At 37.6% G+C, this 14,371-nt stretch overlaps 1 protein-coding gene across 8 annotated transcripts in view; it reads left to right on the forward strand.

The window, feature by feature from the left end:
- DLG2 (discs large MAGUK scaffold protein 2) overlaps nt 1-14,371 on the forward strand; it is a gene marked incomplete at both ends in the record, with an annotated part of 1,073,896 nt that overhangs the window by 1,015,682 nt on the left and 43,843 nt on the right. For 7 of the 8 annotated variants that reach the window (XM_084304810.1, XM_084304812.1, XM_084304813.1 and 4 more), the window contains 2 exons: nt 3,614-3,790; nt 13,808-13,883. In XM_084304810.1, coding sequence (XP_084160936.1) covers nt 3,614-3,790; nt 13,808-13,883 — 253 coding nt within the window. The remainder of the gene's footprint in view (nt 1-3,613; nt 3,791-13,807; nt 13,884-14,371) is intronic. The other variant, XM_084304817.1, reaches the window with a different exon arrangement.

Raw genomic sequence — 14,371 nt, forward strand, 5'->3', positions numbered from 1 at the left:
TGACAGAACCTATCTTGTATGGTATCTGGCTGAAAAAGCCAGGCAGACTTTGCTGAGAGTTGGACATTTCATTGAATCATAGGATAGTTGGGGTTGGAAGGAGCCTTAAAGCCCATCCAGTTCCAACCCCCTGCCATGGGCAGGGACACCTGCAAAAGGCAAGGTTGCTCAAAAAGCCCCATTCAGCCTGGCCTTGAACACGTCCAGGGATGGGGCATCCACAGCTTCTCTGGGAAACCTGTGCCAGGGCCTCACCACCCTCTAAGTAACAAATTTCTTCCTCATATCTAATCTGAACCTGCTGTCTTTTACTTTAAAGCCATTACCCTTTGTCCTATCACTACATGCCCTTGCAAAAAGTCCCTCTCTAGCTTTCTTGTAGGTCCCCTTTAGGTACTAGAAGGCCTGTCTGTGGTCTTCCCGGAGCCTTCTCTTCTCCAGACTGAACAACCCCAACTCCCTTAGCCTGTCTTCACAGGAGAGGTGCTGCAGCCCCTTGATCATCTTTGTAGCCCTCCTCTGGACTTGTTCTATCCTAACATCTTCTTGTGTGAGGGTCCCAGAGCTGAATGATGGGTGGGATGTCACAAGAGCAGAACAGAGCAGAGGGGGACAATCCCTTCCCTCTCCCTGCTGACCACGCTGCTTTTGATGCAGCCCAGGGTACGGTTGGCTTTCTGGGCTGCAAGCACGCATTGCCAGCTCATGTTGAGCTTCTTGCCAACCAACATCCCAAAAGTCCTTCTCTTCAGGGCTGCTCTCAATCCATTCTCTGCCCAGCCTGGATTTGTACTTGGGATTACCCCGACCCAAATGCAAGAGCTTGCACTTTCCCCTGTTGAACCTCATGAGGTTGGCACAGGCCCACCTCTCAGGTCTGTCCAAGTCCCTCTGGATGCTATCCATTCCCTCCAGCATGTTGACCGCAGCACAGAGCTTGGTGTCATCAGCAAACTTACTGAGGGTGCACATGCATGCAACAGTGTCTAGAATGAAGAACTCAATTTGTTCTAAAGCTGGGCCAACTGCCTACTTGTAAAAGTATGTTTTACAGAACTACAAACGGTTTCAAAGTTGTAAACTTAAACATGTATAAAGTTAAACCTGTCTCTCAATTTGAAATGTTTGTGAAGGAGCACTGAAGTCAGCTCTTGTGTCATTTTCATCTAGTAATGGAGTAATCAGCATCTGTAGAGCATGCAGCTACAAGTCCTTCACTCTCTGAAACATTTGCTTGAAAATTCTCTTGTCTATCTGTAATCTCATTTTAATTATCATTACATGTGATTACTCCAATCATAGTAAGTCAGTGGCAACCTGTGCATTCTACATTCCCTGTTAATGTCAACTAGCACGATGGCAGTCTGTGATGTTAAGTTCTGCTCTAAGGTGAAAAAGTCTGTTCAAGAACAAAGAACACCGCTCTGATTTCTTTCTCCTCCTTAGCTTTTCAACACACCCTTTACCTTAGAACTCTCAAAATATTGAGCATTTCAGTTTGGCATGCAGTTTACCTCTAGGATGTGACAGTCTTGCTTATTCTCTGCAATGGAAAATATTGTCATTTGTTTTGAGTGATTTAGTGGTGTGTAGATTCAGGATTGTAACATCTTCCCCATATTCAGCATGGCAGCCAACTCTGTGATCAGGCTTTTGAGATGTTGAGAGGCTTCCATGACAAGGAACACAATTACTCAGCGAATTTCTCAGATGATGGCTCTTTAATATGGTGATAAAATGTAGAGTGTTGCATGCCGATAAGAGCAATACCAACAGAATGATGTGCTGTAAGTCTGTTTGTATGTGCACTGCCATTTCTTCAGAGATTGGGTGTCATTAATTGATTAAGGATAAGCAGCTGATGGTGCATAGCTTCCTCTTCATCACTCGACCTCATAGAAAGCTTCATTTGAGAAGGCAACAGATGATCTGCTACTGATAAGAATCCTTCACGAAAATATTTTTTTACTAAGATATAGCCAAGTTTTTTTTACTTTCGTTCCAAGAACATTTACCAAGAAAGGCACAAGCTCATCCAAGCTCATGGATTACATAAAGTTCAGCAGGATTAGTGATTGTGTTCATCCTCAGAGAAAGGAATTATCTGGGCTTTTCTGAAGCTCTTAGACTGTAAACTCTTTAAGAGAATGCATATTCCAAAAAGCATTTTTTCTCTTCATGAAGCAGATCCTTCGTGCAGAATGAGTGCTTATGAGACCTTTTGAATTATTTTGGTTGCATAGTTACAACTCCAATAACTTTTTTTTTTTTTTATAAGTTCTCCTCATTATGAGAGGTAGCCTTGAGTGTTTTAATTTTACCCATAAAGCTGTTATAATCATTCTGTGCAATTATACTACAATGCATAACAATTAATTATATCAAATCCTTCTCACAGATGTGTTTACCAATGAAGAAATTACTTCAGCTTTATTTCTGACAATAAAGAGTTGGTCTTATTATGTCCCTCTTGGGATTTTACTCATCTATCCTTTCTGTAGTTAGTATTATAATCATATTATTTACCCTATAGGAATTTCCCTACAGGAAAATAAACATCAGTTGTTGTCAGGCACACGTTCTTTAAACTGTATTTTGTATGGGGAAAAAAAAATATCTATATATCTTCTCTTATTAGAAACCAAGATCTAGGTTTTTATCTGGATAACTTCAGCTAGCCACCTGCACACACATACAGCCTTTCTGGAATTCATGTCCAGGGCCTTTCAATGGGAAATACAGAGTATGTTGACCCCAGGGATTGCTGGTGGAGGTGCAGGGCATAGGCCTGGATGAGGCTGAGGATTGTTTTCACTGTAGTTTGGTAATATAGAGCTCAGTGCAGACTGAAGGTCTTTCTCAGGATCTGGTTGAATACTTTGGCAATTAGTTCATGCTGAATTACTCCCAACAACAGTTTAACAACCAGGTATATTAAAGATGGCTCTCCATTTCTGCTTTAGAGTCCATATACAGATATTAATATATGTACCATACATAGGCCATGTACATAATATATGTACTGTACATAGGACTATTGCATAGGCATACCCAAAGCAGAGGTCCACTTTAAACCAGTGGAAAACCTCATCAACATCAAAGAAAACAACCAGAGCTATCTGGACAAGTTGTGCTGCACTGGGGGACTGGATGTGGACAGAGAAACTGGTGGTGCTGCATGCACCTAGAGGGCATTTTGAAGGGACATGTGCCAGACTATCATTACTTTGATCATGGCATCTTTCAGTTTAGTTTAGTTTCAAGTTTCAGGAATTCCATCCTATCACAGGAACAATTTTAACAGCCATAAATTACTTCTGGCAAGGTCACAGAGGAGTTGCCGGCCACCAGACATTTTTTGCTGGATAATCTGAAACGGTGATTGTTCTTTATTGAGTGAAATAGTAAATATCATACTTCACTGTTCAGTTTCTCTTAAAACAAATGTATTCTGTAAACATTACCTTCAAAACAGGAAGTTTTCCTCCAAGACCTTTCTCTTTGGAAAGTAGAACTGGTTAGCTGGAACATAAAAGACGACAAAATGTTCAGAAGTAAATGTTTCCAAGACTGAGATAATCACTTGTCTTTACATCTTTATTTCCTTTCACAGAGCTATGTTTGACTATGACAAGAGCAAAGACAGTGGCCTCCCAAGCCAAGGACTCAGTTTCAAGTACGGAGACATCCTTCATGTCATCAACGCCTCAGATGATGAATGGTGGCAGGCGAGAAGGGTCACTCTGGAGGGAGACAGTGAGGAAATGGGAGTTATACCCAGCAAGAGGAGGTGAGTGCTGCCTCCTCCTTCCTCCTTCCTTGGCCATGATGTTAAAATATTCCATTTTGTTTAAAAAACAAACAAACAAACAAACAAAAAAGTATGCATCAATCTGCTGGAAAAAAAAATGGGGAAAGTAGAGAAAAATCCCACAATCATTATTTCAAGAGCTGGAAGATAAGATTTTCTCTGTGATATTTAAAGACCTTGGGCTATTTAGCTGTGTTGAAAAGAAACCAAAAAGGTGATTTGATTAGCACTTTCACAGAGAAAAGTGGGATGGGGGAGAGAAAGAGAGCACCATCTATTAAAGATAGATTGTCTATTAAAGAACTGCAACAAAGAAAGGGAAAACCAGAACCAAAATCTGGGAATTAGCACATGTGAAGTAGAACACATGTTTTAATGTCAGGGTGATTAGCCATTACATCAAACTGCTGAGGGACGTGATGAATGTCTTGACATTTTCAAATGAAGAGTGTATGTCTTTCTTTTCTGAGAGTAATAGAATTAAACTGCTGAGCCTGTGTGATATAAAGAACAAGGCTAAATTACATAATGGTCCTCTTTGACTTCAAAATCTGTTAATTTAATCTCTGCCTGTCTGGAAACTGATGGATAATCAATATCACAGTATGCTTTTCATGTAATGTAAATGAAGGAACTTTCTTCCCTTCTCCAAGCTAAATCTAAATCTTTGTTTAGCTGTGATGGATTCATGCCGACTGGTGGAGAGAAAATAGACATCTGAATGTTTCCCTTTATTTGTATTGTTTACTCTGTCTAGGTGTTTTATAAAATTGGCCACAGGTCCCTGATAGTATCAAGACTGCTGCACAAATCAGCATTACTTTGTGCCTTTGTTTATAGTTACTATAAAAGGTCAAGAACTGAAAGGGTGGGAGGAAAATGAAATCTGTCAAGCCACATTACATTTTTCTTTTGCAGCAATGCTCCCGTACTGCATATAAACTTTCTATTCCTGGCTTTTTCAGCTTTAGAATTAATATAAAAATGATCGTGCCCATTTTTTTATAATGGGAAAATGGGATGTCTGATGCTTTATAGAGCACCTGCTGTTTTTTCAAGGAGAGTTGGCCCAGGTGCTAATAGAATTCATGGTAGCCCTTGTTCTAAATTACATAAAAGTAAATTGAAAGGCCTTCAGAAACCTAATTGACATGAGCCCTGCAAAGACCTTATTTTCTCTAATCATGGCCATGTTTGAATAGCAACAACACCAGGGTTTTCAGCAAAAGGCAATTTTGTAGTTTTATAATAGACAGAACTAAAAACCACATTATAATTTTTAAGATGGGGAAAATGTGCCCATTAAACAAACATATATAGTCTCTAGATACTGAAAAAGGAATTCCTGCCTATTATTAATATAAACACTAGATATTGTTGTAATGACACGATTGGATCACAAATGGGAAAAGAAGAAAGTCTGTTCAATTTTTACTGAGGAAGTGTGGTACGCACCATGAAAGCTACAAAAAGCTGTCAAACATAATAAGATACCTATAAGGGAAAGAAGGGCAAAGCAAAGCAACGGCTGAAGTGTTGTATCTTCTGTAAGGTGGAGAGGATATAAATGCCTGTGACTTATTGGCTTCCCTACATAGTGATACACAATGGTGGGACCAAAGACAGAGGCTTTCTAGTCAAGGTCAGACATACAACACAGCTTGGGGAAAGGATGTGATGTTAAAATATTGGTTACAGTCTAAAAATAAGGGGCTTAAATTTGAGAAGACACAGGTCTCATTACCATGCTCTCCACTTGTCATCCTGATTCTTCACTAGTGAATCTCAGTAGTCTGAAAAAATCAATGGCATCTGATTTTCTGCCTGCACTAATGTAATGATGTGATATACCTGAGCTGGAGTGGGGGAGGGTGCTATTGTTTCATAAAAGGTTTCAGTTATACAAGGTTATTTTTTCAAATGCATTGAAAAGTGACTATTATTTCCTTATTGTGGATTCTGGATGATACCTCGGAACCAGTGAGACCAATACACTCTCGCCAGCAACTTCTGTGGTCATTTACACCACCCAAGGGGAGGATGAGCCATCAGTGCATACAAGGCTGAGCTATAGAAAACTCATCAGACTTGCCAGAATATGCTAATTCAGAGTTAAATTTCCTCTACGTGTGCTGGTTATTGAGTACAAGAGACTTGATCCAAAGCAGAATAGCTCCAGGATTCATCTGACCAAATACAGGCATCTTCATTTAAAATGGTTTCTCCAGGCTCCTGTTATACATCTTACAGTTTATACATGTATAGGATTTCTTTAGAAGTTTCATGATATGTACTAGGACATATTTATTAACAAACAGTAAAATATGTCTTGTGATAGAACAGGAGGAAAAGACCATCTGTGGCTGTTTATTGAGATGTGACTTGTCCCGCAAGCCCACCTTTCTGTGAAGTTGCAGGCTGAAGAGATTTCATATTTGTCTGTGCTTTTCAATCTCCACTTCATTTCTGTTCATTTTCTTTATAATTTCTTTTTTATTATTATTTTTATTTCTTGTGTGTGTGTGCATGTATGTGTGCTGTATTTAGATACCTTCCTCTGTCATTGTATATATGCGTAAATATTATACCGTCCTGTGGGACTGCAACATGTTTTGTATTTCGGGTGAGAGGGAGGCTGTGCAGATCCAGAGATTATCACTGCCAGGATGAGTCTTTTTGCTGTCTGGTTTGCACCCTATCTTCTATTCAACAACAGCTAATATACAATTATTGCATTTTTCATAAGTGAAATCATTATGAAATAGCTCTGAAAACCAGAGACCTCTTCAGTTCTACTCAGTATATGTATACATGTATGTATACAAATAAATATATGTATACATACATACCAAATCATTATATAAATATAAGATATTTATATAAAATATTATTTCTTTAAGGCACTGTGTAAAGATAATTGCTTTCCAAGTATCATGTTTTGCACTTTTTTTACATATTTTTCAAGAAGAGCTCCTCAAATAATAACACTGTAGCATGAGTTGATAAGATAAATTTTAAATAATAAATCATGACTCCATACTCCTTTTCTCCTCTATGATATATATATGATATACCAGAATAAATCATAATTTCTAACTAGAGAGGAGCTGCCACTCATTATTAACTGCAGGATGTTGGATATATTACCAGCCTTTACATCTAAGTGATTAAATAGAGTTTGAAAGCTATTTGTCATTAGATTTCAGTGCTGCTGTCAATGTGTGGACTTGATGTTGTGTAAGTTGTTAAATTGTAAAGTCAAACTTTAAGAGGCAGTTTTGGAGGGTACCACTGCAGCTAAAGGAGATTTCCGAAAGAGGCAGCACAAGGAAATGACAGGGGCCTTGTGTTTCTCCACTGATCTGTGCAAGAACCAAACTTCACAAACTGGTGAGCCAGTGACTTCACTGGGGATGAGCAATAACTAAATGCTCAATACCCAGCAGTGCTGAAGTATTGCTGCAACCCTTTCTGCATCTGGAGACAGCATTTCATCCATTTGTCAGTATGTATTTTCTGCCTGATTACATCTGTTGTTCAGCACCATAGGACTGAGTAGCCAGTTGGGGAGAAACCAAATGTAATGCTATAAAGGTGTTATGATTTTGGATCGTATCGGTGTAGGCAACCATAGAACTTCAGCATAAGAGGCTGCAAACCAATTCAGTTGTGGTCAGTCACCAAATAGTTGTTATTGTATAGTAATAATGAATGGATATGACAAGCCAAATTGTTCTTGGTTACATGTCCACAACAAAGACTTATCCAAATTATGCCTAAGGTGAAAGCAAGAAAGGTCTCCCAGGTGTTGGGATAGCTGCCAGTCCTATACCAATGCCTCAGCTGGCCTATGGTCTTAGACGAGCACTACATTTACGTATCTGAATTACTACCACATCATCAAAAATTACTATATTTTCTACTAGAGTGGCCAGCAGTATTAGATTTTTACATCAGATTTTTATTAGATTTAGATGTATAGATTTAGATTTTCATTTCTACATATGCTAGGATTTTGATCACAATAATTTTTGGTTGCCTCACTGTCCTTCCTCTTGTCAGGATAATCAAATGGATTCAGCTTCCCATAAAGGTCAGTAGCAGGCAGAGCAGCCTATTTCTAAGACTCCCTCCCCATGGAAATTCTCACATCATTTAAGCGAATAAATAAATTTTAAAAAAAGCATGAAACCAATGTACATAAGTTAAAGTGTATTAAATTCCTAGACAGATATTTTTATTTAGGAGTAAATGTATTTTAATTTGCTGTAGCATTGATTTTACACCTTTTTTTTTTTTTTTTTTTCACTTTGCCGAGCATCTGCACAGAGAAAAACTTACATTGTAATCCCCATACAACAGCAACCTCCCACTTCAAGAATGGAAAGCTTCAGTACTTTCTGTGATGTGTGTACTTTTGTTTGACTTGGGTCTGTGTGTCTGAAATTAATTTAGTTTGCAATTCCACACAACAGCCTAGCCTAAATTCTCACCACTTCTACTATTGCTCCTACTGTAAGCACTGAGGAGTTGGTCTGATAACACTATAGTATTCACACTAATCCTTCTGTTGTCTTTAAAATGTGCAGCCACAAAACCATAATTCCAAGATTTCCATTTTCAGCTCATTTGAGTGCACGTGGCTGCAAAGAATTGTGTAACTCTGTTATCACTGACTAAAGGTGTGCGGCAGCACCAGCCTGACAGTTGTGTTGTCAGATGGACAGCATTCTCCCTCCAAACACGTGTAACCACACTCTCCTACCAAAATGGGAGGAAAAAAAAATAATAAATTAAAAACCAATGTTTCATGAACATTTTTAAGGGCAAGGAACAAGAGATTTCCTCAGCACAGAAGTCCCTGTGGGCAAAAAGCCAGCTTAAATTTGTTATTCTGCTCAGCCTGGCAGAAGGGCATGTTTATCCACTCAAGTGAGTTTTATTTTTAATGGTCTCCTACAAATTGTTCACCTTCCTAAATATCACTTAAGACTTTAATGTTTAGATTATAAAACTTTTAATGTGGCATGATCTTGTAAGCTTTGTCTAAAATGTTACCTGACTATGCTTACTAAGCTAATGAGAAAAAATAAATACGGAGTAAAATTGATATGCATGTGTATATATATAATCCTCTTCCTGCCTCCTGCAATGACGGAAAGTTATCTGCTGAAGGAAAACAGCCATTCGCTTTTAAACAGAATTAAGTTGTTCTACAGTATTATGAGAATTCATTTTCTAATAGCATTAGATCTACCATTTTCATAAAATATTGACCAGGTGCTAAGCTGCTTTCTATAAGCAAGTCAGTGAAGGTGAAGAGCTGAAAGACAGCATGTTCTCTGGTATTGAAAAATTCTGATGTTCTGTTGTAAAAATACCACTTCAGGTATGTTCAAAGATAATTTGGAGAACAGGAATTTATTGGTACACTCAGACCTCACATAAACAAAGCTAAACAGTACAAAGAATGGAAGCAATAAAAGACTATGCACTGACTCCACATATTTGGACTACACATTTTCACTTATCTTTCACTTGATGGGCAGGCAAAACAAATGTAAAGTGGGTGTCATGAAAATGGCTAAGCAAGACATGAAGAAACATGTTAACAAAGATGTAAAATGTAGCAAGTTTTTTTTTTTTTAAATCCATTTTATATTGCATTATTATATGTAGTAACTCTCATTACTACAGTTCTCATACTGGATTTGGAAGTTGCTTTCATTCTACAAAATGTCTCAGTGCCAAATCCATGCAAATTAGGCTACTGTAACCATTTTATTGTATTACAGACACCGTTTTTTTGTTTGCATCCCTACATCAATGATAAATGCAATTATTAAAGATTAATGTATATCTCACTTGTTATTTTACATCTCCACTGAGAAAAATGATTAGTGCTTTTACAAAGGCACTGACAAAATTCCCAGTGGTCCATTAATACCCAACAATAAAGGTTCACAGTTCATGTTCAGTTGAGGTTTACTCAATTTCTTCTTGTTTGCAGTGCACAAAAATATCTGAAAGTCTTATTTTGAAAAATCCCATTTTCAAGAGACATGAAAGGTGTTTAGACATTGCAATGCCTTTAGGTGTTGCATCCCAGTAGTAAGTTACTCAGAAAATGAGTAAGAAGGGAACAGCATCATAAGGAACTAAAGCCTTGAACTTGCTAGTGAGGAAATATTGAAGTCTGAGGTATATTTTGAATGAACTTCACTCCTTTAGCCATACTGGGGAAGAGGAGAATGAATCCCTATCATTAGTGGAAAAAGAAACAAATTATAAGGTGTCTCCTATCATGAGAAGTTTCAAAGTTGTGAAGCCAGGTGGAAGGTCGTGTCTTACTTCACCCTGGTTACTCAAAAGGCTGGAAGAGGTATTTTTAGATTATTGTCCCTCTACTAGTTCCTCCATATGAGACAGTAACTCTCTCTTTTCATCACACAAGAAGCCTAAGCAAATAAACTAGAAATAAAGTTTCTCCTGTGAGTACAGATGCCCTGGAAGCAAGCGTAGCCACAACAGACAGTGATGCCATACTTCACTCTCAAAAACTTATTTCCCCTTGAGTTTAATGAGATTTAAATCTCCCTGTAGTTACACAAGTAGCGATGGAGTAGATTGGGACAGCTTATAAGTTTTTTACCGCAATTTATCCTTTTTTTTTTTTTTTTTTTTTTTGGTAAGGGAAGAAACCTGCATGAATGAGCATCTCTGAAGAAAACAAGTACACAGTATATACTCCATCTGCCCCAGATCTCAGATGGTCTTAGACCATTTCACTGTACACCATAATGTTTCTGCAGGGAGCTACACTTGAAGAGCAGGTGGAAAGCAGGAGATGCAATCCTCATCAGTTGTGCTTGATGAGGCTGTCTCCATGTGAGGCTCAGAGATTTTCAGCTCCCAAGTCACATCTTTGAACATCTCTTGAAACCTCATTTAGCCTCAGTGACCCCCAGGCAATGGGACTTGAGCCATGAAGTAGTTTTTGAAGTTGTGTCCTTGCTTTTCTCAAACCTGTAAGCATAGTTCTACCAAACAGATTTACAATTAGAAGGGGCATGGGATCAATGTATATCATGCAATTTTTGGTTGCAAAATTGTGTCTCTGCAGAATTTGGCAGAGAAGAATCCTTCCCCTTCACTTAATTTTTTGCTCAATCCCTTTATAATCCAGTTTTGTGCAGCAGTGGTGAATGAAAAATGAATGCAGTTTAAAGTGAAACTTTTCTTCTTTTAAAAGCAGTTGCCAAAGCTGATTGTTCAAAACATTGTCCAAGGGATGGTGGCTGTACTAGCAGCTAAAACAATGGAGAAGTGTAAAGAATTTAGGCATTCCCAATGTCAGCTACTGTGAAACACTCTTTGTGCCTAACCTCCTCTTTTTCTTGGGGATAAAATGACTCATTTATTTTTGTTAAAATATTGTGACTGAAAAAGATTCAAAAAAAAACACTAAAAATGCTTGAATTAATGTTCCTTTTAAAAGTTAATTAAAATATATATTTAAAGAGCTGGATCAATGATGCATGCAAAACTGATATTCAATATTTTTTTATTTTCTGTCATTCACAACAATTTTTAGTCCATTTTTTTTGCCTCTGTCTATGGTAAAAATGTCCCAGTAGCTCTGATGAGAAATTATAGAATCATCTTTGTTCACTGCAGCCTACACTCTGGACACCACAAAGACAGAATCTTTGGAGAACCAATTTCTAATAAATTTCTCCAGAGCATGCAAAGAAACAAAGCTTTTCAGACATTTGGATACTGGGAGGATTCCTAAAGGAAAATGAGAGGTTTATTCCTTACACCAGAGCAACATCTTGTCACACTTCAAGTCCCTCACCCAATACATGAAGGCAGTGGAGCACCTGAGCCAAAGTGCTTTAAAATAATTTTATATCCTGGGTGAAGCCATTTATTTTCTGCCAGCTTTTCTCTAACAGCTAACCCATTTTGTTGACACTTTGGGCAGCAGCAGTACTGTAATCACCCTGGGATGCATGAAATTTTGGCTTTACTGTTGAAATTTTGTTTTACTGTTAAGTTTACTGTTCAGCTAAATAATAAGTAACTGAAAAGATGTCTATTATGAAAAGTGTCAGGAAAATTGTAACGGGAGACAACACTATGCTATCCTCAATACAGTTTGTAGATTATGAAATGCTTGTAATATTCAGCAGGCATTATAAGCATGTATGAACACTGTTGCTACACTTGCCAGGAGGATTAATGGCACTTAATGATATTATTTATGCACTACTAGAAGCAATGCAGAATGCTTCTGCAGTTCCTCATCTGTCTTGTACGCCTGTAGAGAGCAACCATTCCTCCCTGACTGCTAAGGCAATTATGAAGAATTTAATAAATAAGATCCACTCTTCAAGGTTAGTTTCCAAATTTCTTTATGCAGTAAATAAGAAGTGAAGTTAAAAGCAGATGTTTTAGGAAGTTAGACAGGACTGGAATGAGTGTAAATGTTAACACAGATTAATAAGTAGAATACTGCGTTCATTTGAGGTAATTATTTTCTCAGAAGGCATCCATCCTATTTAGGCAATTACACAGCCTCAAGTCTTCATTTCTTACTGATACTATCAAGGGACTTCATCTGCTAGTTTAACTTTAAGACTGTTCATGTGTTTTTAATAACACAGATTTAATTTGAAAACTGCATTTGAGCTGTTTCCATGTGAATATTCCACACTTCCAGAGAAATGCATTTATTCTAAATTTAAACTGTAACTATAGTAACCAGCATTCACTGTGTTTCAGTAGGAAATGTATAAGCCGACTCAGACAAAAGGAAACATGTTGTGCTAATTATCATTCTATCAAAAGATGAGAGTTTTTATTTAAAAAAAAAATGTTCACAAGGAACTAGGTAATCTTGCTATCCAGACTTAGAAACCAAGAGATTTGAGAGAATATATTTTAATGTCCTTTATGGAAACTGTGAAAGTTAGAAAAAGGGTCATATTTGGACCAATTTGGAGGATATAATCAACCTCTTTTTTTCTTTTTCCCCTAGCTATTCATCGTCTAATAAAAATACAATATTGAGCTCTTATAAGCTAGCCTTACAGGATTTGACTTGGACTTCCTAGAGCAATTCATAAGCTTAGACAAACAGAGTTGCTGTTTCAATTATAGGCAGATGATCGGAATTTTTTTGCTTGGACCAGTAAATGGTAGATCCTGTAGATGACTGTAGATCATCTTATCGTGTAGATGGAAAATGAGGTGTAGTGAGAGAGAAAAGTACATACATCAACTCTGATTTCTTACATTTTAATCCATCAGGTGAAACTTTGTCCTTTTTAGTTTACATTTGCCATGAGTTTAGGTACTGTTCACCACTGCTATGTGTCACATGTTGTTTTGTAAGGTATTTTAAGATAACTTTTAAGCTGTCGGTGAGCCTGAAACTATAGTGTGTTTTGTGGTTTTTTTTAAAGAGGTTGGATTCACTTTGCCTTATTTGGGCAATCTAAATGTTCATCCTTTATGTAAACTAGGGATCAAAGCTTCCTCTATAGGAAAAGAAAAAGTTGGCTTCATAGAGAGAAATTTGTTGTACCCCAAAGTACACATCTGAGAGCACTGAGGTGAATGGCTTATTCTCTGTCTGTCCCTCTTTTGTTCCTCTAACCACAGAACCATAAATGTTGCCTAATTTCTGGACAGCTTAAACCAGAGAAGGTAAATCCTTAATGCACTTTTACCACATCTCCTTGTGTGTTGGGAGGGAGTGCTGGTGTAAGAGAGCTAAGGCTCCTTAAAGTCAGTCCTGTGTTTGCCAGCAAAGTGCTATTGGCTGAGGAAGTGACCTGACATCTCTCCCAGTTTGTAAAATTTGCTTTAGATGTTCTGTTCACGCATAATAAGCCACCAGAGGTCTTAGGAGATCAGATATCAAACGCATCATACAAAACACTGCTCTAATCAACATGTGATTCCTTATTTATGTTTTCTTTTCCACAGAGTTGAAAGAAAGGAGCGTGCCCGTTTGAAGACGGTGAAATTCAATGCGAAGCCTGGTGTAATTGATGCAAAAGGGGTACGTAAATAACAAAACCTCTTGAAGTTGCACTTTGTACTCATATGTTTCAGAGTAGGGAAAATTTCAGCAGCATGAGAAATATTGAGGTTGTTGCATCAAAAGTCTGCAATATAGCAATATATAGACAGAAATATAATATGAGGGTAGATTTTAAAAAGAAGTATATATGATATAATAAGAAGAAATCATATAATATATGATTTAATAAGAAGTATATATGTTTAATAGAGCAGGGCAGGAAATAAAAATTTCCTGTTTTCAAAAGCTCTTACATCTCAAAATAAAGGTTGAATGTTAGAGTCCTGAAAGCAAAATTTAGGTTTTGGGACATTCTGCTTTGACAATTGTGACAGACATTGAACACAGGTGTGTTTCACAGCAGACACAGTGGGCTAGTAAACACCAAATCTCCAAGTACCTTCCCACCAGCACTACCTCACCAGAGCAGCGTTTCTGCTGTTATCACTCTTCAGCATAGCTTTATT

Source organism: Netta rufina, assembly GCF_964035555.1.
Source record: "Netta rufina genome assembly, chromosome: 1".
Lineage (NCBI taxonomy): Eukaryota > Metazoa > Chordata > Aves > Anseriformes > Anatidae > Netta > Netta rufina.